We start from the raw sequence: 24,219 nt of genomic DNA on the forward strand, positions 1-24,219 counted from the left end.
TTTAGATGTGGTCGAAGCGGCGGTCGGCGGTGTGGTTTCAGGGGCGTTCTTTCAGAGTGTTGTTTGTTTTTGGTTTGACTAAATCGAGCTATAATATTATAATTATATAACCGAACGCCGGCGTCCAATAGGGACGAAACGGTTACAGGTTTTTAATGACAACAATGGTGAAATTCCCTGACGGTTAGTAATACTGTTCAACTTTTAATTGGGTGGAGGGCAGCAGCCACGTCTCTCCCAGGGGGGGCAGGGGGGGCAGCAGCCACGTCTCTCCCAGGGGGGCAGGGGGGGCAGCAGCCACGTCTCTCCCAGGGGGGGCAGGGGGGGCAGCAGCCACGTCTCTCCCAGGGGGGCAGGGGGGGCAGCAGCCACGTCTCTCCCAGGGGGGCAGGGGGGGCAGCAGCCACGTCTCTCCCAGGGGGGCAGGGGGGGCAGCAGCCACGTCTCTCCCAGGGGGGCAGCAGCCACGTCTCTCCCAGGGGGGGCAGGGGGGGCAGCAGCCACGTCTCTCCCAGGGGGGGCAGCAGCCACGTCTCTCCCAGGGGGGGCAGCAGCCACGTCTCTCCCAGGGGGGGCAGGGGGGGCAGCAGCCACGTCTCTCCCAGGGGGGGCAGCAGCCACGTCTCTCCCAGGGGGGGCAGCAGCCACGTCTCTCCCAGGGGGGGCAGGGGGGGCAGCAGCCACGTCTCTCCCAGGGGGGGCAGGGGGGGCAGCAGCCACGTCTCTCCCAGGGGGGGCAGGGGGGGCAGCAGCCACGTCTCTCCCAGGGGGGCAGGGGGGGCAGCAGCCACGTCTCTCCCAGGGGGGGCAGCAGCCACGTCTCTCCCAGGGGGGGCAGGGGGGGCAGCAGCCACGTCTCTCCCAGGGGGGCAGGGGGGGCAGCGACGACGTGTGTTTTTCCTGCAATGAAAACACGGCGGAACACAGACGAGCTCCAGAGAGACCCTCATCACGCACATGTATGTTAATAATAACATGTATGTGCCTGTGAAGAGATCTGGATAAAATACCTGTACGAGATGACGGCTCCCACATGTAGTACATCTTCTCCTTTCTACCTAAAGTTGAACATGAAGGATGTTTCATAAAAAAATGTCAACAGTGAGATCGCTACGCTATTGCTGTTATTACGTTGAGTCATATTTGATCTGCGACGTTTAGTCTAAAAGTTGGATCTGAATTCCGCGCGGCCCATTGAGAACAGGACTGAAACAGAGAGGTACTAGAATGCATCATCTGAGCAAAGAAATTCAAGGACCTATATTTTTTTGAAAAGGACTGTGTGTGAGAGTGAGAGAATAATTACAATAATAATGCATCACGCTGGTTTCAACCGGAAAAAATTTGTCGGAAAGTTTGGTTTCTTACTCAATGAATCCAAAATGTCAATGTGGTTAGAAGTGGTGGAGAGAATAAAAGCTAGCTTATAATGGTAGTGTCTGGTTAGGAGCGAGGGATAATGGAGGTACTTCCCAAGGTGGGGTCCGGGAGGGGGGGGTTCGAGCTGGAGCATATGTGTGTAGGTTTTTAGATAACAGGTATTAGGGGTATATCTTATATAAGACAATTAACTAAAATGTGATCTCATTGGATGTGCTCTGACAATTAATGCTTGTATATCTTATCGTGTGTTGTCATGTTTGTTTATGTGTTTGTTTAAAAAATACAAAAAAAAAAAACACCGATAATAATTATAATAATTTATGCAAACAGTTTTCAATATAAGACTTGGTGACATTATTTCAGTGTATCGGCTCGTGAAAAATATGAGAAAAATAAACCGTATAAACAAAGGTGCAGATGAGGGTCTGTATGCCCCATCGGTTAGATTATATGTTACATTAAATAAAACATTTGAATCTGAATATATACGAGTAAAAGTAAACGGTATACACAAGATACACAGTATACACAAAAGGTACCCTAACTGGCATGATATGATATGGGGGCAACAGTGGCTCAGGAGGTAGAGCAGTTGTCTGGTTCCCGGTTCGATTCCCGGTTCGATTCCCGCTCCTCCCGGGCAGCGCGTCGATGTGTCCTTGAGCAAGACACTTAACCCCCTAATTGCTCCCGATGAGCAGGTTTGCACCTTGCATGGTTGCCTCCGCCGTCGGTGTGTGAATGGGTAAAATGTGAGTAACTGTAAAAATTAATTGTAAAGCGCTTTGGATAAAAGCGCTATATAAAAAAGCAGCCATTTACCATTTACCATGATGTACGTCGTGCGTTGTAGTCCTTGCAGGTTTTGGTGGTGAAGAGTCGGACACACTTAGTGGTCAGACACAAATGATCCCAATGCCCATCTCTGATCATCTGAATCTTTATTCTCGTTGGTTCTGAACGACTTAACTGTCACTCTCTTGTTTTGCTGTTATCTTTTTGGTTAATGTTCAAATCAAGCCCACACTCGTCTTTAAATGTCCACTTAGTAAGACATTTGATTGTTTGGGAATGAGAACTGCATAGAGACTCGAAAACCACGTCCAATTACGTGGAATAATTGCGTAATTTCGCGGTCGGGTCTAAACGCTCTGAGCGAGAAGCGTTTAACACTCGACCATTAAATCACAGCTTATTCCACGTAATTGAAAGTGGTTTTGTGATTCTACATGGTTCTCATTCCAAGCGATGGAATGTCCTTACCGAGTTGACCTTTGCAGCACGGTTAAATCTTGGGAGTGGGACCGTGTCAGATCACAGAAGTGAAACGTGTTCTCTCAATGCTATTCCCTGGCACTTTGAAGACCAAAGTACTATGACACCTATTGCCTTGTCTCCACTAGCCAGGGTTTAGCCGTGCCGTGGCCTGTCTGGCCTTGTCCTTCACCAGGCCAGATCAGCTCTATTTTCAATCTTTCAAAATGTTCTTATATACCCTAGTTGCTATTGCTTATTTATGTTTCATTACATGTACATGCTTACCAACTGTTTCGCCTGTTTTATTGCAACACTACTATCACCGACATCTAAGAAGGGAGATCCCCCCTTGACCGGCCCTTCTAAGGTTTCTCTCCTCCACACTGCCTGTGGTGCTTTTTCCCCGTATTGCTAGGTTTTTAGTGAGTTTTACCTTACCTTCGCATGGGGTATGTCTGGGAGTGTTGCATTTATTTATTTTATTTATTTAAAGAAATGTGGACATCATGGTGTTTTTGTTTTGTTCTTGATTTATTGTGATGTTTCTTCTTAAAGAAGACGTGTCCGGCCCATGGGGACATTAACGTGTGTTGTCGGGCCTTACAAATACATTTGATTTTGATTTGAGACAGACTCCTTTCACAACCTGGCCAGACCTGGTCAATGGACTGACTGTAGTTGTATCATCATGTTATAGCTTGTAAACAAACCAACCAAAGAAAATCTGTTCTGAGCAATAAATCAGCATTGAGCACCAAAGCTTGCAGTGTGAACACAGCCGTAGTCCTAGTTGGATTGTAGGCTTTTCACTTTTCTCCATGGAGGATTACAGTATCTCCTACTGTCTTTGGCAGGGTTTGAGGACTCTGCTGCGTTCAGACATCATCGGAACTCATTCCAGAACCTCCCTCCCTCAGACGGAATCCTCCCTGAGCAAGTCGGGGGCTTTACAGGTAAGACACAGTGTGTAGTTATACCGGCTACCTTCAGCAGCCTTGCAGGCATCTCAACTATAGGGTTAAATTAATGGATCAATGTAGCTGCATCCTTATTTAGTGCATCCCGCCAACTAGGGCTGGGCAATTAATCGATGTAATCGATTAATTCGAATTCATGATTTAGGAAGATAAAAAAATTAAAATCAATTACATTGGCAATTCCATAAGCATCCCCGTACTGTGACAGATATATTAGTGGCTGTAGGGGGGTAGGAGAGATTAGCCGGGTTGCTACCAAACTGTCGTGGGTGGGTTGAATCTGTTCTGGAGGAGCAGATTGTGCATATAGGTATGAGACACATTATGGTGTCAAGAGTGGCAGGGAGAAAGGTGAAGAAGGGAGGAAGAGAGGTAGAGAAATTGCAGAGTGGGAGGGAAAGGACAATTTTTCAGAGTGGAGTGAAACATAGGATTATGGTATACTTAGCACTAGATGGGTGGGTGGGTCGGATCCCTCGGCGGAGAACTCCCAGGAAAACTCCTCTTTGTCCCTCTTCGTTTCTCAGCGTTTCGCTGATGCTTGCCCAGCAAACCTTTAAATTTCTATCCCTAATTACTGCTGTCTAACACCTGGCCCTTAACACATTGGAGGCCAAACCCGAGATAAGTCGGGTTAACTCGCCATGCTCTGGGCGCCAAACCCGAGAAATCTCGGGTTTTAATCGATATTTATTTTATTCGCTATATCCATTCATTTTTCATCCATCCAGCCTGACGTTATCATTGGGAATGGGTCTGAGCTTGCAAAGGGCAAATAACAGCACCTATCGTCTCCCGGATGGTAAACGCAGTGATAAACGCCCTTTACTGGAATATTCTGGCATACACAAAAAACCTTGTATTTTTATATGCCTATTTATGAATAGTTTTCAAATAAACGCTAGATTATCGATAGTATATGTGTACTTATGCACGCTATAGAAGCGATCTGAAAAATATATTCTCATTTCCTGATCAACGCACACACACACATGGGATGGGGCACACGCTGATAGGTCAAAACAGATCCGATTATCCCAAGACTGGTAAAATAAATTGCTTACCTCAGATCAGATGTTATCTAAAAAGATTATTCCAATTCCTGATCGCCATTCCAAATATCGATCGCGTTTATTGATTCAACGTTGGGTACTGTAAATTATGTATTCCACGCGTTTTCCGGCTCGGCGAATCACTTGGGTCTCTTCAGATGCCTCGCCGGAGAAGTAACATGAGGAGGCTGCCCCCCCCCCCCCCCCCCCCCCCCCCCCCCCCCATCAGTCTAAACCAATGGGGTGCAGTTACACAGGGAGAGACGATAGGGGGCGGTATTTTCCCAATTGAGCTCAGAGAGAGTGCAACACTAGCGTGAGGCTCGATTGATGAAATATGAATTAAAATCGCTAATAAAAAAAATACGACAAACAAACGCTATATGTCGTTGGTGGCACTCAACTGGCGGCATGAACTAACGACAAATCGCGTCCGTGGCACTCAAAGTGTTAAGCTACCTCCACGCACTCACCTAGGGCCAACTTTCTTTAGGCAACTAAACTGGCTTCCGGTCAATAAAAGGGTAATTCACATCAAATTAGGTCTCACACACAAGATAGTTCAAAATACAGGTCCGAAATATCTATCCAATTACTTTAATCGATTCCGTGACAATCATTCATATTCCACTAGAAGGAGCAGTACAGATTTTATTCTGCCAAAATTCAACTCATTAATGGGCACAAATACTTTTTTATATTCTGCGGCACTGGAGTGGAACAAGCTTCCAGTGGCCCTGAAAAACATCGAAGAGGGGGGAAGCTTTAGACGTGCCACAAAGAAATGGCTAGCCAGTGAAGTATAAAATAGCCATGTCTAGGAAGGAGAGGGTAGGGTGTGTTTTATGGGGTTGCTATATGTTTTATTATGATGATCTATATTTTTTTATTATGATCTATGTTTTATTATGATGCTCTCTGTTTTATTATGATGCTCTATGTTTTTATGATGTCTGTCCATGTCCAAAATCAGACCATGATGGAAATAAGTGCTTGCACTTTCTCATGTTTTTATCCCTTGGATGCTGTCTTTGACTCCACAATAAAAATCAATCAATCAATCAATCTGGCACTCAAGCGCTATTTCTGGCGCCCCCTGCTGGCACTCAAAGTGTTAATGGGTCACTTAACAAAACAACTGCTGCAACAGTCCCTTATCACATTGGGTGCCACGCCTTTTTCGGGCCCCATCTATGCACTGCCACGCTTTAAAAGATAGGAGTCTGTCACCTTGTTTGTAGAGCTATAACTATATTCTATATTATAGCTATGGATACAATTCTATGGTCATTTGACAGTGACTTTCTTCCGGTCAAGATGCAAAAAAGAGATAATTTTTCCATGCATACATTCGCGCGTTATACCGTGGTGAATATGAGTATGTTTTTAGATCGGTCTGGGGTAATTATACTAAAACCGTTGCCGTTTCTTGCCTGGACCCACTATTATTCTCAAATCAAATCTATATCATAGGTATTATGTTTCATCATGAATGCATGAAAGGGGGTGGGGGTATTTTTTTGATGCTTTGATCGTCACCAACGGCATACTTTGTGGACTAACGTTACACACACATGTTCAGATCGAGGTGAAGACATGCTTGGATCAATGCAAGATTGATATCATATACCTTGACTAGGATGTACCCCAAAAAGAATATTCCAATTATCTGATCGCGATTCCAAGTATTGATGTCCATCGTGTCGCCAACATAATCCACCACACATCATGCATTTGATTCTTCTCAATCCGACCGTTATAACCGCTCCCCTTGCCAAAAAATATAAAAACAACCCGGAGATATTAGATCGACGCACAGGCCAAGATACAAGGTTTCAAAGGGTGCTCGATACCGCCGTCTAGCTGGATGCGGCCGGTATTGCACTTTGGCGACCTCAGACTAATTCCCTATGCTAACGCCAGGCTCCCTGGATGGATAATGAAGAAAAATATAAAAAAAAAGGAAAAACAACCCAGAAACGTAAAAAGAAATTTTTGGCACTCTACGGTTGGGGCCCAGAAACGTATTAACACGTTTTTGGCACCCAAAGTGTTAACTCAATCAGTGCCACCCATTAGACGGGGCCCCGCTGTAGCTGGGCCTAGCGTTAAAAGATACGACTGCGTGACCTTGTTTGTAGAGCTAAATCTATATTCTATATTATAGCCATGGATACAATATTATAGTAATTTAACACTGTGTTTCTTCTTCTTCAAGATGAAAAAAATAGATAATTTTTCCATGCATACGTTCCCGTGGTATACCGTGGTGAATATAAGGATGGTTTTACAGCGGTATGGGGTAATTCCTGAAAGGCTGCGTAATAGCCATATTCTACTATTTGCGTTGGCGTTTCTTGCCTATACACGCTAGTATTCCTGAATCAAATCTATACAGTAGGTATTATGTTTCATCATGAATGCATGAAAGGGGGGGGGGGGGTCGTTTCTGATTATTGATTACCAGTAACGGCATTAGTATTGAACACTAAAAACGCTGATCAGCTGGATCGGTATGAAAACCTTGCACAATCAAGCCAGAATTTACGTCAGATGATCCTTACCTTTTGATCGGGAGTATTCCAAAGATAATATTCCAATTGTTTGATCGATATCTGCTCCATCCGATTTCCATTTGGCCCACGACATAACCAACCACAGCATATGCATCGGATGTCCCGTAGACGTTTGTATGCGACCGATTGAACTTCTAGCCTTGCCGTCTACAGAAAATCTATGAAAAAAAAAACGTTCAGTGTAACACAGGGTCTGGAACAGGGTTTACTGCAGCTCGATACCGCCACCTGGGAGAATTTGGCCGGTACTGCACCCTCGGCGTCGCAGTAGGCCTTAAAACTGCAACATACGGGTCCCTGGCATTGAATAGGATAATAAATAAAAAAAAAAAAAAAAAGATATAACTTAATATTACGTGGTTGGCACCCAACGGTTGTCGGGCAAACACGTAATATTCCGTGAATGGCCCCCATTGAGTTAAGAGTCCTAACAGTGTTTTATTATTAAGAGTCCGATAGTCCTAATAGTGTTTATTATTAAGAGTGAGATATTTCTAACAGTGTTTATTATTAACACATTCCCAGCCAATCCCGGTATATATACGTGATTGGGAGCCGACGCTTGACGGCCAATCATGCAGCATCACACCTGGACAAGAGGCAGGGGAACTATGTGAGAATGCTATTCATCGACTACAGCTCGGCATTCAATACCATAGTCCCCTCCATACTCATAGCCAAGCTCAGGGACCTGGGCTTGGGCTATGACCTCTGCCAGTGGGTCTTGGACTTCCTGACTGGCAGACCCCAGGTGGTGAGAGCAGGCAACTGCACCTCCTCATCCATCACCCTCAACATAGGGGCCCCCCAGGGCTGTGTTCTGAGTCCCCTCCTCTACTCCCTGTACACACACGACTGTGTGGCTCAGCGGAGTAGCAATACAATCGTCAAATTTGCTGACGACACAGTGGTGGTGGGCCTGATCTCTGCCAACGACGAGAGGGCCTACCTGGAAGAGGTCAAGGTCCTGGCGGGATGGTGCCAGGAAAACAGCCTCTCCCTGAACGTCAGCAAAACAAAGGAGATGATTGTGGACTTCAGGAGGTCGGGGGTCAAGGACTACAGCCCCCTCAGCATCGACGGGGCACCGGTTGAGAGAGTCAACAGCTTTAAGTACCTCGGAGCCTACATATCCGAGGACTTGACATGGACCACACACATTAACAGTGTTGTGAAGAAGGCACGACAACGCCTCTACTTCCTTAGGCGCCTAAGGAAGTTCCAAGTCAGCCAGAAGATCCTTAAGAACTTCTACTCATGTACAATAGAGAGCATCTTGACCGGCAACATCACCTCCTGGTTTGGGAATAGCACTGCACAAGACCAAAGCAGACTACAAAGAGTGACACGTTCAGCCGAACGCACAATTGGAGGGGGGCTCCCCACCCTCCAGAACATTTACTACAAGCGTTGCAAGGGCAAGGCTAAGAGAATCATTAAAGACTCCAGTCACCCGAACAACTGCCTCTTTGAACTGCTGCGGTCAGGCAAGCGATACAGGAGTCTCAAGGCGAGCACAGAAAGACTCAGAAGAAGCTTCTATCCCCAGGCCATCAGGCTGCTAAACGAACAATGAATGAACACTACACAACAACAACCACCAAACGCACATAGCACACACATCCACACGCACACACTCACTTTAAACAAACACACTGTAGCACCCACTCCACACACTTATAGCACACACCCACTTTAAACAAACACACTGTAGCACCCACTCCCCACACTTTATATTTATGGATGAAGGATTGCACTACAACTCGTACACCTTACTGTAAATTGTACCTAAAATTGTACCTCATCCCATTTCTGCTTTGCACTAGATAGTACTGTACATTAGTACACTGCATAGTATTGTGTATTGTATATTATATGGTAACTCAGAACATTGTACATATGTCTATACCGAACACTGACCTCATTTTCTTCTTCTAAATTCATGCTATATTATGTTATTATGTTATTTGATACTATCTTGTCTAGCACAGTCTCTGGAGCGTAACAGTAAGAAGCATTTTGTATGAAAGTATCCTGTACTTCTGTATGACAACTATTAAAGAACTTGAACTTGAACTTGATATATATGTTTTTAACTTGTTTTTTCTTTTATTCGATTTTAATATCCTATTCAATGTCACTGAGCTGTATTTTGGCTGGAAAAGGCATATTGGGACTCAGAAAGTGCAGTACCGGCCAGATCCTGGTAGTGGCGCTGTCTCGAGAATGCAGTAATCCTTGTTTCAGACTTGGTGTAAAAAAAAATTCGCTCCGGGCGGACTTTTCTGTTAGCCTGAAGCGAGGGCTTCACCTGATCGCCTGGAATACTTTTTGCGACGCCGAATTCATTATGCAGTAAAGGAATATGGCATCAGCCAATACATATGATCTAGCAGATGGCGATCAAATAACTGGAAAATTCTTTTTGGAATCCAACTGGCCACAGGTAAGAGCAATTTGACGTAAATTTCAGCTTGATCGTGCAAGGATTTAATAGCCATCCCCCTGCTCATCCTATGTTATGGTAATAACGAATGCCGTTATTGGTAATCAATAATCAGAAACGACTTCCCCCGCCCCCCCCCCCCCCCCCTTTCATGCATTCATGATGGAACATAATACCGATCATATGCATTTGGATTTTTAACTCTAGCTTGTGTAGGGACGAAACGCCAATCGATTTAACGTTATTAGCTTAGCGCCTTATAAATAGCTTTGCAGGAATGATCCCAGATCATTCCGATATAACACTCATATTCACCACGGTATAAAACGGGAACGTATTGATGAAAAAATAATTTCTTTGTGGCATATTGAACCGGAGGTTCATACTGTCAATTGACAATGACATTGGACCCATAGCTATAAGATAAAATATAGATTTAGCTCTACAAACAACGTGACGCACAGTGAACGTTTGTAATGGCAAGGTGGACTTCCTAGAGTGGGGCCCAGCTAATGGCTGGCCGGGAATGTGTTAAGAGTCAGACAGTCCTAACAGAGGAGGGGTGGTTGATTTGGACTTCAGAGAGTTTATCGGTGGAGAGACCACCTCCACTAAATGAGAGGGGAGAGGGGACTCAACGGCTCAAGGGAAAGCTTTTAGCGTACAGAGGTATGGATGACGCGGTGACCGTGGTTTTGTTTTCATCATAGCAACCGAGGACCTCCAGCCGGCAGGGGCGGGCAGAAGAGGAGGATGAAGAAGAGGAGGAGGACGACGACGAGGAAGAAGACGAGGAAGATGATGAGGAGGAGGAAGTCACAGACGATGAGAAAACACGTCATTGATTGATTGATTGAAAATGTTATGAACAGATTGCAGAATGGGTACAATACAGTACAGCTCAATACACACAATTGTTAAGGGGATGCAGAGCAGAGAAAGACTTTCGTCTTGTTTACATCAAGGTCCCCCATTTTCAATTCATCATGACATTTATGACACACACGACATACAGATAGACAGTACTGCTACATCTATACATTTATGACATACCAGATTTACAAATACAGTACTGTTTGTGATACAAAAAGAGTTTAAAAAAGAGAGTATATACATTTGACGCAGTCACGTGTGTTTTGTTTGTTTGTCTGCGCGCGGAGGGCAGTGGACATCCTGTAGTAGACTGTAGTAACACTATATAACCTTTTTATACTAAAGCCAAATTAACCTTCTATAGGTGTCGTGAGCAGTGTTCGTAGTTATTACATAACGCCAAAAAGTGCATTACTCTTTGCTAACACAGGCACATTCTATAGTGCGAGATATATTGCACAGGGTAACCGCCTGTATTTATAGAATAAAGACATTCCGTGTAATAATAAACTCCCGTCTGCTGTCATTTCTCAGTCCTCTGCGATGTTTCCGATTGCACCGCAGCGTGATCGGCACGCACACCGTTAACTTGTGCCCCGAGCCGGTCTCGCATACAACGGGCACCGCGAGTCGGGGTGAGTGACGGGGTGAGCGATGGTCGCGGTCGTGAGTCATCTCTTCCAACGTCGTTGCTGCAGTTCGGCGGGACGGAGGAACGCTCGGGAGGACACTCCACACGCTCGGTTTACACACACATATGTGTGCATTCTTGTGTGTGTGTGTGTGTGTGTGTGTGTGTCACTGGTGAAAGCCAGTGCATGTGTGTGTCAGTCATTGTGTCATGGGCATGGCTCCCGTTTCTATCAAGCATGAGTCATTCAATACATTTATCATTCTGCTCCTGCCCTTGTCATGAATAGAAGCTGTTTTCTGCTCCAAGTATAACACATGCGCACACACGTCACACATCTATATTACAGTTTCTCTATAATCTGCAGGAATTCATCCACTTCTACACACACACACAGTATCTTGTGCACGTTGCTACTAAGGAATCTTAACTGTCTATACTACTAGTGTCGAAGTGTCCTTGAGCAAGCCACTTAACCCCCTAACTGCTCCCGATGAGCAGGTCGGCACCTTGCATGGTCGCCTCAGCCGTCGGTGTGTGACTGTGTGAGTGAATGGGTCAAATGTGAGGAACAAATTGTAAAGCGCTTTGGATAAAAGCTGTTATATAAAGATGCACCATTTACTGTGCTAATATGTATTTACTGCTATGCCTATATTCAGGGACGTGCACAGGACTTTAGAGGGGCAGGTGCTCTAAGGCTGAAAAGGGCACTACACTTGTGTGTATATAGTAAGCGAGCTTGTAAGGGCCCTTTTCGGGCGGGGGGCCCCCTTTCTATGCTTTTTGGGGGGTTTTGGTGATCAAATATTGAACTATAATAATCAGTGCAGGAGCTCACTTATCCTTGAAAGACACTTTTATCACTGACTTAAAAGGCCCATACATCTCCATAAATGTTCAGGGGGGAGGGAATAAGTGCTTACCCTACAGACCCCAAGAAGTGCTGTATATTCTGTATTGTTTAATATAAATGCATTTTTTATTCCAATCCCGATTTGTATTTGAGATTCCCAAATCCCATCGGACTTGACTTCTTTGTGTCCCTCAATGAGTGTAATACCAGCATTCAACAGCGGTTTCTATCATCATCATCATCACCACCCACGCTATGCATAAAATATATAGGTCCGCGGAGAGGCACGCTGAGGAGGCCGTGCAAACTGCAATGGAATATGGGGCATCTCTCTCTTTACCTAATATTTTGATTCTATCCTGACATTTTTCAATTGGAAGGGCAGTCGATATGCGTAACAGTAAAAAAAAAAAGAAAAAAAAAAATCAAAAAGGGCACTTTTTTGATGAGGCTCAAAAAGGCAGGTGCTCAGGCACCCCTTGGCCTCTATGTGTGCACGTGCCTGCCTATATTACTACCTAGAGTTGTGCCCTTCCTGATGACTGTCGTACAGAACTTGTAAGTCGCTTTGGAAAAAAGCGTCAGCTAAATGACAAAATGTAAATGTACCTACTGTGCTAATATGTCTACTACTATGCACTCAAGACTGTAGCACTCAAGTTCAGCACTGTTAGACGAACAATCTTACTGACCCTTAGCTGCCAGAGTTGTACCCTTCCTGCTGACCTGTTGTATATATAATATACAGTCTATATTACAATCTCTTAAACTCACAAATACATCCGGTTGTATACACACACACACGTACGTGTATGTACTAGGGCTGTCCCCGACTAAGGGTTTGTATAGTCGACTTGTAGTCGCCAAAATTGTATCATTCCATTTGGGCTGTGGGGGGTGCTTAATGTCTGAAGGAGTCGACTGAAGGCTTCTTGTCCTCTGCGAAAGCATGCAATTGGTCCACTGATGGATACACATTGATATCTACTCTAGTGTGTTCATTAGATGGGTGAAATCCTCTTTCAGTGCCTCTGTGCCCGTTTTGCTTAGGCAGTTAGCCTCTGGTATGCGTCGTGCCATTAGTGTTAGCCACGCTTCTAGGCCTCTTTTCTTTTGGAAAGAATGATACAAAAAATATATATAATTTTTTTTTTGCATTCGACTAAGAGGTTGGCAGTCGACTACGGCTCCTCTATCGAGTAGTCGACTATTCGACTAATCGGGGTCAGCCCTAGTATGTACATACTCATACTTCTGATTGTGCAAAAATACAAATAATAATAGAATAAAAATAGACATGATAAAAAGTACCAAGATAAAATACAATGCTAAGCTTACGAATTGAAGGTAATGAGTCCTATATACACTACTATACAATATACAGTTATGCTATGTATAACTACTATACTAACTATACTATACAAAAACATACAGCTATGTTTTTTAAAGTGACCTTTTTTTTCTCTCCATAAAGTGACCTGTAGTGTGTTTGTGTGTGAGAGAGTGCAGGATGTGTGGTGTGTGTGTGTGTCCATGTGTGAGAAGAACATAAGAACAGCCATCAACCATCAACACAAGATATACAATATATATATATATATATGTTTGTTTTTTTCCTCTCGCACATAGTTTTGCTTGGTAATAGAACAGCCCCGCCCCAACCACCGGTTTGACTGGTGAGCTGGCAGCCTGTGGTTACTATAGGAGTGTGGGATGTGTGTCATGGACCTGCTGTGAGATTACCTTAATGCACATGAGGTTAATGTGTATATAAACACACACAGTCATGTACCGGCTTGACTCGCTGTGCTCTCCTCTGGCCCTGAGCGGCAGCCTGCTGCTCTGCAGTGAGTCATCCATCGCCTGGGACCGTGTGAGTCAGACCGGGTCGTCCACGGTCACGTTCTTTTATTCTCACTTCTTTATTACTTTAGTACGGAGAGAGAGAGAGAGAGAAAGCCTTTTCACGTCGGTTCCTCGATAACGTAGCGGCAGGAGAACAACGCTAAAGGTAACGTTAACACTTTCAGCGCCACACTTAAGCCCCATCTCTGAAGAGCGCGTCTCCAGGTGATGAAGAGTGAGAAGAGCGTCTCCAAGTTTCAAGTTTCAAGTTTCTTTAATAGTTGTCATACAGAAGTACAGAATACTTTTATACAAAATGCTTCTTACTGTTACGCTCCAGAGACTGTGCAAGACAAGATAAGTATGAAATAAAATAACATAGTAAAATTAGAAGTAAAAAAATGAGGTCACAGTGTTCAGTTTAGACATATGTACAATGTTCGATGCAGAATAGACGTAGTTACCATACAATATACAATACTGTGCAGTGTACTAATATACAATACTATATAGTGCAAGGCAGGAATGGGACGAGGTGCAATTTAGGTACAATTCACAGTAGGTGTACGAGTTGTAGTGCAAATCCTTTATCAATAAATATAAAGTGTAAAGTGTGTTTGTGTGATCTAAAGTGTGGAGAGTGGGTGCTGCAGTGTGTTGTTTGTTTGAGTGAGTGTGTGCGTGTAGGTGTGTGTGCTGTGTGCATTTGATGGTTGTTGCATAGTGTTTATTGTTCGTTTAGCAGCCTGATGGCCTGGGGATAGAAGCTTCTTCTGAGTCTTTCTGTGCTCGCCTTAAGGTGATGAAGAGTGAGAAGAGCGTCTCCAGGTGATGAAGAGTGAGAAGAGCGTCTCCAGGTGATGAAGAGAGAGAAGAGCGTATCCAGGTGATGAAGAGTGAGAAGAGCGTCTCCAGGTGATGAAGAGTGAGAAGAGCGTCTCCAGGTGATGAAGAGTGAGAAGAGCGTCTCCAGGTGATGAAGAGTGAGAAGAGCGTCTCCAGGTGATGAAGAGTGAGAAGAGCGTCTCCAGGTGATGAAGAGTGTAATAACTAGGGATGTTCGATATTGGCTTTTTTTTTTACTGATATCCGATATACCGATATTGTCCAACTCTTAATTTCCGATGCCGATATCAACCGATATAGACAGGGTTTTCCCCCCCCAAAAACGGAATAATTTCAGGTAATAATTAACATTACATATCTCTTGTCGTGGAATTAACACAACATTATGCATTCTTTTGACAATAAATAAAATAAGTATTTGTTCTTACTTGCTTGCCTGGGTAAATAAAGGTTAAATAAATGTAAAAAAAATTCAAAAATTGAAAACCGATCATTTCCGATATTACATTTGAATGCCAATATCGGCCGATAATATCGGACATCCCTAGTCTCCAGTGATGAAGCTCAGCTCACTGCTACCAAGACAACAGGACAACCTCCATTATAGTCATAAATAAATAAACCAGAGCCACACACGAGAGAGAGGGAGGAAAAGAAAAGAAAACAAGGGGAGGAAATGATGAAAGGATTAAAATGGAGAGGGAGAGAGAGAGGGGGAGATTTGCCAGAGGCCAGGCCAGGCCCTGGGCCCTTGTTGGGTTGAGAAAAACAACATGAAACAAATCTTTGGGATTTGAGACAAATCCTTGATATATAGGCGGTTTCAGTGGAATTGCGTTGCTATGGGGAACAGTTTGGACGAGGGAGGGGCACGAGTAATGTTTTCCCAGACCGAGTACTCGAATGAATGACTAGAGTAGAGCTTGAGTACTTGTTTAGGGAAATCTATTTCTAGAACGCATCTTAAAGCGCATAGCGGCAGTGTTACGACCCTGGCTCAAAGGCCCGCAACCTATGTGCAAACCAACACCAAAACCCTGTGCTCTAACTCAAAATGCTACTCTATTAAGGAATTACTGGTGTAAACTAAAGTACAAGGACAGAAGACCGTGATAGCTATCTGTTACCCAACACTTCTCTAACCACAGACCCTGCATGTGTGTTACCAGGGCTGGTTTTAAAGCTGCCAGCAGGTAGCCAATCAGCAGTAATTAGCTAATTGGCAGCCCTCACCTGCATGCCCCGTGACACAGGAGTGATCAGGCCTGCATGCACAGTGACACAGGAGTGATCAGGCTCCTAGTACATAACAGGCAGCAATAACGATGCACAGCGATATACCCGATGCTGAATGGGTATTGGCAGTCAAAACAGTTGGTTGCCATTTTTTTATAATGAATTACATTACGTCCACTCTGTCTGCAGCATTTCTTGAGGAAAGCGTGTCCGTATCGATAGTCTATGAACGCGACGCAAAGTGGGCGGGCGTCGTGTTGTTGGCACAATTTGGAAATGCACAAACACGAACACTGTTGTTATCTTTTGTTAGTCTGCAACACTACTATCACCGACATCTAAGAAGGGAGATCCCCCCTTGAATGGCCCTTCTAAGGTTTCTCTCCTCCACACTGCCTGTGGAGCAGTTTTCCCTATTGTTAGGTTTTAGTGAGTTTTTCCTTACCTTCGCGTGGGGTATGTCTGGGAGTGTTGTATTCTTTCATTTATTTGCATTTATCTTACATTTTTTGGACCTTATGGTGTTCTTGTTCTGTTCTTGACTTATTGTTATGTTTTCTTCTTGACTTGTTTAAAGAAGACCTGTACGGCCCATGGGGACATTAACGTGTTTCTTCTTCCTGCAACAACTCACGCCTCGCAGGATCTCAGAGCGAGATTTCTGTTTCAGTGGCACAAACAAGCACTATATTTTGTGGACATCCCCGGTGGTAACCAAATACAAGTGGAAGCAGCGAGCACGCCCATCCCTCAACAGCTGACAGGAAGTCCAACACTAAGTCCCATTTAGAATGTTGTGCAGAAATACTAAATCTAACTTGTGTACAAACAAAAACAGGGATTCTCCCTTTTACTGGGCTGCTACTTGACAATGTGAATGAGTAATAAATAGGGATGCTCGATATTGGCTTTCGATATACCGATATTGTCCAACTCTTAATTTCCGATACCGATATCAACCAATACCGATATATGCAGGGATTCCCCCCCCCCCCCCCCTGCAGGAGCGAGAGGAGGAGGAGCGCGAGGGAGAAGAGCGAGAGGAGGAGGAGGAGCGAGAGGGAGGTGGAGGAGCGAGAGGGAAAGGAGGAGCGAGAGGAGGAGGAGCGCGAGGGAGAAGAGCGAGAGGAGGAGGAGGAGCGAGAGGGAGGTGGAGGAGCGAGAGGGAAAGGAGGAGCGAGAGGAGGAGGAGCGCGAGGGAGAAGAGCGAGAGGAGGAGGAGGAGCGAGAGGGAGGAGGAGGAGCGAGAGGAGGAGGAGCGAGAGGAGGAGAAGCAAGAGGGAGAAGAGCGAGAGGAGGAGGAGGAGCGAGAGGGAGAGGACTCGACAGCTGGAGTTTAAATCCGCAGGCTGCACCAATCAGCTCCTCTGTGAATCAGTCTTCCAGCCAATCAGAGGACACACACAAAAACACCCACACAGACTAATTGCTCACACTGGGAACTGGAAGGATGAGGAGCAGGTTTCACTGACAATTCTCCACTTGCACAACCTAAAAGTAGGCACTTCCGGCTGACTTCCGGTTGCCAATGGTACTTCCTGTCCCATCCAAATACATTGGTTTTAGCTACTTTTCTCCCCTTATTTAACAACTTTGTCGTCACAGAGAGGCAATGAAACGTTTGTATTATTATAGTATAGAATGTATTTAATAAGCAAACGTTTGTCAGCAGGGTTTTTGGGCTGTATTTCATGTAAAAACGTTCACTGTTAGTTTACTTGCTCACGCTAATTAAGGCTAATACTGGCTAACAGAAGCTAGCGCAAGAAACGACGCCGCAAAGTATTGTTTATAGTGCATTTCTTGCCACCTTATAGCATTTGTACATTTGTATGACAGTCTATAATGCTCCCGTGAGGCTTTTCCGGACGTTTTGGTAATGATTTTCACTATAAAATCATATTTCATCACGCTGGTTTCAACCGGAAAAATTTTGCCGTAAAGTTTGGTTTCTTACATATCTCGATGTAATTTACCATGAAATATCTACAGCAAGAATTCTGGGTCTCAATGAATCCAAAATGTCAATGTGGTTAGAAGTGGTGGAGAGAATAAAAGCTAGCTTATAATGGTAGTGTCTGGTTAGGTGCGAGGGATAGTGGAGGTACTTCTCAAGGTGGGGTCCGGGAGGGGGGGGTTCGAGCTGAGCATATGTGTGTAGGTTTTTTTTTTTTAGATAACAGGTATTATGGGTATATCTTATATAAGACAACTAACTAAAAGGTGATCTCATTGGATGTGCCCTGACAATTAATGCTTGTATATCTTATCGTGTGTTGTCATGTTTGTTTATATGTTTGTTTAAAAAATAATAAAAAAAAAAATACAAAAAAAAAAAAAATCATATTTCTAAATGACAGGAAGTTGATGAAAACTGGCCGGAATAGCTTTGAGCTAACGATCTTTGCCGATGCATTCCATTCTAAGCGTAACGTTAGTTGTTCAAAACATTACCCGTCTATATAATTTGTTCCTCAACATTAGCTTTTAACTGTAGCAGGCTGCAGCTTGCTGGCTAACGTTAGCTTCTAACTGTAGCAGGCTGCAGCTTGCTGGCTAACGTTAGCTTCTAACTGTAGCAGGCTGCAGCTTGCTGGCTAACGTTAGCTTCTAACTGTAGCAGGCTGCAGCTTGCTGGCTAACGTTAGCTTCTAACTGTAGCAGGCTGCAGCTTGCTGGCTAACGTTAGCTTCTAACTGTAGCAAGCTGCAGCTTGCTGGCTAACGTTAGCTTCTAACTGTAGCAGGCTGCAGTTAGTTTACAAAACATTACCTGTCTATATAACGTTGAGGAACAAATTATATAGACGGGTAATGTTTTGAACAACTAACGTTACGTTTAGAATGGAATGTATCGGCAAAGATCGTTAGCTCAAAGCTATTCCGGACAGTTTATCAACTTCCTGTCATTTAGAAATATGATTTATAGTGAAAATCATTACCAAAACGTCCGGAAAAACCTCACGGGAGCATTATAGACTGTCATACAAATGTACAAATGCTATAAGGTGGCAAGAAATGCACTATAAACAATACTTTGCGGCGTCGTTTCTTGCAATGCATCGGCAAAGATAGTTAGCTCAAAGCTATTCCGGACAGTTTTCATCAACTTCCTGTCATTTAGAAATATGATTTTATAGTGAAAATCATTACCAAAACGTCCGGAAAAACCTCACGGGAGCATTATAGACTGTCATACAAATGTACAAATGCTATAAGGTGGCAAGAAATGCACTATAAACAATACTTTGCGGCATCGTTTCTTGCGCTAGCTTCTGTTAGCCAGTATTAGCCTTAATTAGCGTGAGCAAGTAAACTAACAGTGAACGTTTTTACATGAAATACAGCCCAAAAACCCTGCTGACAAACGTTTGCTTATTAAATACATTCTATACTATAATAATACAAACGTTTCATTGCCTCTCTGTGACGACAAAGTTGTTTAAATAAGGGGAGAAAGTAGCTAAAACCAATGTATTTGGATGGGACAGGAAGTACCATGGCAACCGGGAAGTCAGCCGGAAGTGCCTACTTTCAGGTTGTGCAAGTGGAGAATACGTTACACAATAAATGACTCAAGGGTCGTAACAGTTTTTCAAGTCAAAGCTATCTGTATATATACAGTAAAGAGCAGCGAAGAGGAAAATGGAGAGATGGGAGTCTATGAACACAGAGATAACGGAGAGATAGTCTACGAACACAGAGATAACGGAGAGATAGTCTACGAACACAGAGATAATGGAGAGATAGTCTACGAACACAGATATGAACAGAGAGATAGTCTACGAACACAGAGATAATGGAGAGATAGTCTACGAACACAGATATGAACAGAGAGATAGTCTACGAACACAGAGATAACAGAGAGATAGTCTACGAACACAGAGATAACGGAGAGATAGTCTACGAACACAGAGATAATGAGAGATAGTCTACGAACACAGAGATAACGGAGAGATAGTCTACGAACACAGATAACGGAGAGATAGTCTAAGAACACAGATATGAACAGAGAGGAGGAGGAAGGAATGGAGATAAGAGGTTGTCGGAGAGGTGCAGGAGGGAATGGAGATAAGAGGTTGTCGGAGAGGAGGAGGAGGGAATGGAGATAAGAGGTTATCGGAGAGGTGCAGGAGGGAATGGAGATAAGAGGTTGTCGGAGAGGAGGAGGGAATGGAGATAAGAGGTTGTCGGAGAGGTGCAGGAGGGAATGGAGATAAGAGGTTGTCGGAGAGGAGGGAATGGAGATAAGAGGTTGTCGGAGAGAAGGAGGGAATGGAGATAAGAGGTTGTCGGAGAGAGGGAGGGAATGGAGATAAGAGGTTGTCGGAGAGGAGGAGTGAGAAGTCAGCGTGGCCTCCAGGTCCTTCTCTGTGACTCTGACTCACTCTCTCTCTCTCTCTCTCTCTCTCTCTCTCTCTCTCTCTCTCTCTCTCTCTCTCTCTCTCTCTCTCTCCCTCTCACTCTCTCTCTCTCGTGACTCAGAGTCCTCTGCTGCAGTGTGTCAGTCGTCCTATCAGGTCCAGCCCCCCCCCCCCCCCCCCCCCCCCCCCAGCTGCTGGTGTCGTCCACGGCAACGACCCCCCCCCCCCCCCCACGGCAACGACCCCCCCCTACAGGATTATTATGCAATATGCCACTGACCTTATATATCGTCAAAATCCTACCGTGGTTTTTCTTCTTCTTTTTTTCTTCCTATGAAATATACATTGAATTGTGTAGGTTTCTCCACAGAGTGTGCGATCAAATATGTTTTTGACGACACCCACCTGTAGATTAGATGCAAATGAATTGTCATTATACAGGTAGTAGTAGTAGTAGTAGTAGTAGTAGTAGTAGTAGTAGTAGTAGTAGTAGTAGTAGTAGTAGTAGTAGTATATAGTAGTCGTAGTCGTAGTCGTAGTCGTAGTAGTAGTAGTCGTAGTCGTAGTCGTAGTAGTAGTAGTAGTTTATTGTCACGTATAAAGTACAGGTACATTACAGTGTGATGCTTGGTTCATACACATACAGCTCATTATAGTAATATTCCACAATTATTACAGTTGGTAGTAATAATGGCACACATAAATTCACACCAACATGCGTATTTGTTGATACATGCAGGACTAAGTCTTGAGACGGACGTATGTGTATCACGGTGCGGAACAAGAACAGTACAACGAAAAGAAGTCTGGTATCCAACCAGAGTGCAAATGTTACAGTAAAGTGCGATAGTAATGTACAGGTGATTAAACTGGGTATAACATGTATAAATGAGTACTACTGAGTACAGCGATACAGGTATAAAGACACTATGGTAGTAATTAGTCTTACTGGCCACCAGCAGCGTAAGAGTGAGAGTAGGGAAACGCTTTTGTTGTTATCTGTGTCACTTTAATCCAAAATGTTGGGTTGAGTTGGAAACCGGAAAAAATAATGTGTTCAGCTTATTAGGAATATAAAACATTTTGGGGACTTATTATGATTTAATTTACATGTCATACATTCTTTCTTATGGAGAATCTGTTGTCCTGTTGCTTACAGTTCAAAAGAGACCAATGGAAATATCCTCTCTCTCTCTCTCTCTCACTCTCTCTCTCTCTCCAAACAACCAAACGTTTCCACATCCCAGCCTTTTGAATTCGATCATACGCTCGACAATCGTGACTGTGTGATTATCACAAACGATAAGCCTGTCATGGAAAACCGTGCGTCACGAGGTCACAGTGTTATGATGGCACGGTTGATTGATACTGTCTGTCTGTGTCTGTATATACAACACGGTCTCGTCACGAAACATCAATAAAGTACTAATCCACCACAGGAAAGAAGGTATATAATGTACGTCATGTTATAGCCATAAGTAATATATTTACATTTGTGGTCGCGGGTGAGTGCTCTCACCACTAGACTAAGACACCCACCCATCCTGATACAAGGTAACAGAAAAGTGTGTCTTGGTGTCTTGAGGTAAAGCCACGTTTTCTGCTCCAAGTGTAACACATACAGAGTCTATATCACAGAGTCTATATCAGTCTATATCACAGAGTCTATATCACAGTCTATATCACAGAGTCTATATCACAGAGTCTATATCACAGAGTCTATATCACAGAGTCTATATCACAGTCTATATCACAGAGTCTATATCACAGAGTCTATATCAGTCTATATCACAGAGTCTATATCACAGTCTATATCACAGAGTCTATATCAGTCTATATCACAGAGTCTATATCAGTCTATATCACAGAGTCTATATCAGTCTATATCACAGAGTCTATATCACAGTCTATATCACAGAGTCTATATCACAGCGTCTATATCACAGAGTCTATATCACAGTCTATATCACAGTCTATATCACAGAGTCTATATCACAGAGTCTATATCAGTCTATATCACAGAGTCTATATCACAGAGTCTATATCACAGTCTATATCACAGTCTATATCACAGTCTATATCACAGTCTATATCACAGAGTCTATATCACAGATTCTATATCACAGAGTCTATATCACACAGTCTATATCACAGTCTATATCACAGAGTATATCACAGAGTCTATATCACAGAGTCTATATCACAGTCTATATCACAGAGTCTATATCACAGTCTATATCACAGTCTATATCACAGAGTCTATATCAGTCTATATCACAGAGTCTATATCACAGTCTATATCACAGAGTCTATATCACAGTCTATATCACAGTCTATATCACAGAGTCTATATCACAGTCTATATCACAGAGTCTATATCACAGAGTCTATATCACAGAGTCTATATCACACAGTCTATATCACAGTCTATATCACAGAGTATATCACAGAGTCTATATCACAGAGTCTATATCACAGTCTATATCACAGAGTCTATATCACAGTCTATATCACAGTCTATATCACAGAGTCTATATCACAGAGTCTATATCACAGTCTATATCACAGAGTCTCTATCACAGTCTATATCACAGAGTCTATATCACAGAGTCTATATCACAGAGTCTATATCACAGAGTCTATATCACAGAGTCTATATCACAGTCTATATCACAGAGTCTATATCACAGTCTATATCACAGAGTCTATATCACAGAGTCTATATCACAGTCTATATCACATAGTCTATATCACAGAGTCTATATCACAGTCTATATCACAGAGTCTATATCACAGTCTATATCACAGAGTCTATATCACAGAGTCTATATCACAGAGTCTATATCACAGAGTCTATATCACAGTCTATATCACAGAGTCTATATCACAGAGTCTATATCACAGTCTATATCACAGAGTCTATATCACAGAGTCTATATCACAGAGTCTATATCACAGAGTCTATATCAGTCTATATCAGTCTATATCACAGAGTCTATATCGAGCTGGGTCTGAGCTCCGCTCTGAGCGCCTGGATACTGGACTTTCTGAGTGAAAGACCCCAGGCGGTCAGGGTGGGGGGTCAGACCTCCAACACCATCACCCTGAGCATCGGGTCCCCCCAGGGCTGTGTTCTAAGCCCCCTGCTGTACTCACTCTACACACACGACTGTGCGGCCAAGTTCAGCTCCAACTCCATAGTGAAGTTTGCAGACGACACAGTGGTGGTGGGGCTGATCTCGGACAACGACGAGAAGGCCTACCGGGAGGAGGTTGAGGTACTGGAACGCTGGTGCCAGGAAAACAGCCTGCTCCTGAACATTGGTAAAACCAAGGAGCTGATCGTGGATTTTAGGAGGAGACATCAGGAGACACACACCACTGAGGATAAACGGGGCCACCGTGGACAGGGTGAGCAGCTTCAAGTACCTGGGGGTCCACATCTCAGAGGATCTGACATGGTCAACACACATAGACACAGTCGTAAAAAAGGCAAAGCAGCGCCTCTACCACCTGAGACAGTTAAGGAAGTTCAGAGTATCGGGGAAGATACTCCAGTCCTTCTACTCCGGAGCTGTAGAGAGCATCTTGACTGGAAACATCACTGCCTGGTATGGAAACAGCACGGCACAGGACAAGAAGGCCCTACAGAGAGTGGTGCGCTCTGCCGAGCGTACCACGGGTATTGCACTACCTCCCCTGCAGGTTCTATACAACAAGAGGTGCAAATCCAGAGCCTGCAGAATAATGAAAGACCCTCACCACCCCAATAACAGCCTGTTCCAGCTGCTGAGGTCAGGCAGACGCCTGCGAACACCAGCTACTAGGACAGAGAGGCTTCGGCTCAGCTTCTTCCCCCAGGCCATCAGAGCCTTGAA

The 24,219-nt window shown here is 44.0% G+C and overlaps 1 protein-coding gene across 1 annotated transcript in view; it reads left to right on the forward strand.

The window, feature by feature from the left end:
* Window positions 1–11,618, forward strand: part of cibar1 (CBY1 interacting BAR domain containing 1) — a 38,614-nt gene extending 26,996 nt beyond the window's left edge. The window contains exons 7-8 of the mRNA XM_084327047.1: window positions 3,495–3,593; window positions 10,402–11,618. Of these exons, the coding sequence (XP_084183173.1) occupies window positions 3,495–3,593; window positions 10,402–10,536 (234 nt within the window). The 3' untranslated portion in view covers window positions 10,537–11,618. The remainder of the gene's footprint in view (window positions 1–3,494; window positions 3,594–10,401) is intronic.
* Window positions 11,619–24,219: the final 12,601 nt, after the last annotated feature.

Source organism: Notolepis coatsorum, assembly GCF_963971535.1.
Source record: "Notolepis coatsorum genome assembly, chromosome: 13".
Classification (NCBI taxonomy): Eukaryota; Metazoa; Chordata; class Actinopteri; order Aulopiformes; family Paralepididae; genus Notolepis; species Notolepis coatsorum.